This window comes from Lactuca sativa, chromosome 6, assembly GCF_002870075.4.
Source record: "Lactuca sativa cultivar Salinas chromosome 6, Lsat_Salinas_v11, whole genome shotgun sequence".
Lineage (NCBI taxonomy): Eukaryota > Viridiplantae > Streptophyta > Magnoliopsida > Asterales > Asteraceae > Lactuca > Lactuca sativa.
The window spans coordinates 87,604,476-87,607,465 of NC_056628.2; the positions used below are offsets into that span (position 1 = coordinate 87,604,476).

A 2,990-nucleotide genomic window follows, 5' to 3' on the forward strand; every position below is an offset into this window, starting at 1 on the left:
ATGGAAGAGCCTTTTCACTTTGTTGTTCAAAGGACTATCTGAACGCAGCGTTGGCTCAGATGGGGAGAGCAAGTCTTTTATGAACGTGCTATATGGACTGTAACATGGGATCGACTTGGATTATAGAAATATTATCTGGCAGCAATTGGTACAAAGCTTGTTTTCTTCATCCAGGCACTCTAAGATCTCGTGTGGGCGATATTGGTCAATCATCACCAACTAGGCAATGGATCGTCTACATGTTCCAATCATGGCAGATTATCTTCTATCCTCCATCGCCACTTTTCACACAACCAAGATTATCGTCACAAATCCCACCAAATACTCCTTTATTGGATCTGTTCCTAAAACGATGTTTGCTCGTGTCTCAGCAACAATTAACGTTTTGCAACAATACAGGAAAACTCTGTCTTCAGGTCCAAGGGAGCTTACGCCAGCCATGGTTCGCTCCATTGAAGAGGATGACAAGCCAGCAAAAAGGGGCAAGAAAACTGAAACCCAGAAGGAGGCATAGGTTTCCAAACCAGCCAAGGGGCAAACCCCTAAGAAGCGAAAGACTGACAAGGCTGCTCCATCACAGCCTCAACCGAAGAAGCAGAAGAAGCCTGCTAGGAGGCTTATACTCCAATCCTCAAGTGATTCAGATTCAGAGTATGTTCCTCCCAAACATAAGAATGCTCCTCCTTCAGAATCTGAGAGCGAAAGCTCTGATGATGGCACTTCGGGCCGAGGTGATACTCCTCCTCGCTCCCCTACCCCAGAAGTTTCGGTCCACTCTCCACCTCCTTCTCCTCCACCAGTATCAATCCCAGTATCCATCCCTCCAGTTTTCCCCATCCCCACTACACAACCTTCTGCCTCTATACCCATCCATACTCCCATATTCACAGACACTTCCACCACCACTACTACCACATGGGCTCATTCTACATCTCCCACTCCACTTGTTACAACCGAACCATTGGTCACAACCGAACCTCTGACTACTACAAAACCTTTGTCTCTTACTCCGTCGACAAAAACCACCCCTGTTCTAGGCGGTGAGGACTTGGAATTTGATTCCACATATTTTAGTCCTTACCGTGTGCAGAGTGATGAGGATGATGATGAGCCTGTGACCAAGTGTTATCTCAAAGAAGCAAATGAAAAACTCGATTAGCTGCTCTCCTCCTCTTCCTCTGGGGCTTACTCTGAAGCGGCATTAAAGGTTTTATCCTCAACTGTTGTTCAAGAACACAGTGCCTCACTCTCTGCTGCAGCTAAGGCCATTGAAGCATCCACTTCTCAATGCTAGCAAGCCTCTCTTGTTGTTGAGGCTTCTACCAAGGAATGCAAGCAAGCGACCGCAAAAGTCGATAAACTAGTTTCTAAAGATCATGTTTTTCAAGATTCTTTGCAGGAAGCAACTAAGAAGAATGCTCAAACAGTCAATGCTTCGGTGGATAATCTTCAACTTTCTCTTCAATATGAATGTTCCAATCTTGAAGCTACACATTAGGCAATTGAAGCTGCCAACAAAACTTTACATGCTAATGTCAATGATCGATTGACTCAACTAGAGGTTGTGTCAGGTGTAGAGAATCGTATCGTGGATGAGCTTGACAAGTGAACCTCTCAGCTGAAGATGCAGAATCTCAAGCTTCGCACTGACACAACTGAACTCAGTGACTTGAAGTCTGAGAGGGAGGTTATTCGAAGCTATGATGTTGATGTTCACTCCATCCTCCTTCATCTCCTTGAAGCCCATGATCCTATCATCACCATCACTATCAGGCGACATCTGGCTGACAAGCTCAGACCAACATTGGACATCCTTAGTCGTATTGAGGGTGTTCCGGTGACTGGTGTCCAGCCGAAACAAGGGGGAGAAAGGCAAACTCAACCTCGTCCTGAACCGAAACAATTCACTGAACCGAAGGGTAATGAAGCTTCGGTCAGTAAGAAAGACAAAAAGAAGAAGAAGATTGGGGAGGATGATACAAATATTGAAGACGATGTCTATGCTGAGAATCCTAAAAACCCTTTTCAGAAGACAAAATCCTCTGATAAAGAGCTAGCAGAAAAGATCAAGAAATAACAGGCTGAACTTGAGCAAAAGCGAAAGGAGACGGAGCTCCTAGAAAAGAAGAAGTCCATCTTTCCTGTCTGGACTCCAGATTCGCTTTAAATATGTGCCATCGATGGGCCAAGCATTCTTTGGCTTGAGCCTGTAATGTCATTCGGGATTGACAACTCCAAGGATGCACAGTTTGATATGCCGATCATGCGAAAGGCATTCCTCTTTCAATGCTTTAATTCAACTGTTGACATTCCTTCTCCAGACCCAAAGGTGGATAGGGATCTGCTGGAGTTTTACATAGAATTCGGTCAACCTCAGTACTTGACCTGGAGTTCGAAGAAAATTACAACAGTCAAGGTTTTGAAGCCCTACTTATCAGGGAAGTTTATAAATGTTAGGTTCAGAATAACTCGAGGAACCGAAGTGTGACAACCCTATATTTTCCAAAAGCATTGTAACGCTCAAAAGTCAAATACAACTAAAATAACCGTGAAAATAAAGTGTTCAAATATCTAAGTTGGGATGCATCAAATATTAGATAACGTGCCAAGGTTTCCAAAAACATGAAGAGTGCTCAAAACCGGGTTATATTGAAGAAATTATAACCACTCGTATATTTACGACACAAAAAGATCGCCCAAATTTCATTTTAGACTTAAGTATCTAAACAAAAGTCGTAGATCTCATTGAAAGGTGAGCGTGCACAAAAAGATCGCCCAAATTGGACCTCGTATGAAGAAGTTACGAATTTTCAAAGTTTCGTAACAGTAGTAAAGGGCTAAAAACTCGAATTGAAGATCGAGTGTTAATTAGCTAACGCAACCTAAAAGAGAGTTGAAGATCTCCACAATAGGAGCAAATTGATAAAAAGACAAACGAAAACCAACATCGAATAAAGAAACTATGAATTTTTAACGGACTTTAAGAGGCC

General features: G+C 43.0%; 1 protein-coding gene across 1 annotated transcript; it reads left to right on the forward strand.

Moving 5' to 3' along the window:
- Positions 1-226: 226 nt before the first annotated feature.
- Positions 227-1,159, forward strand: LOC111911894 (uncharacterized). The gene is made up of 2 exons (XM_023907643.1): positions 227-482; positions 528-1,159. The coding sequence occupies exons 1-2, from the start codon at positions 227-229 to the stop codon at positions 1,157-1,159; spliced, it is 888 nt and encodes a 295-aa protein (XP_023763411.1).
- The last annotated feature ends 1,831 nt before the right edge of the window (positions 1,160-2,990 follow it).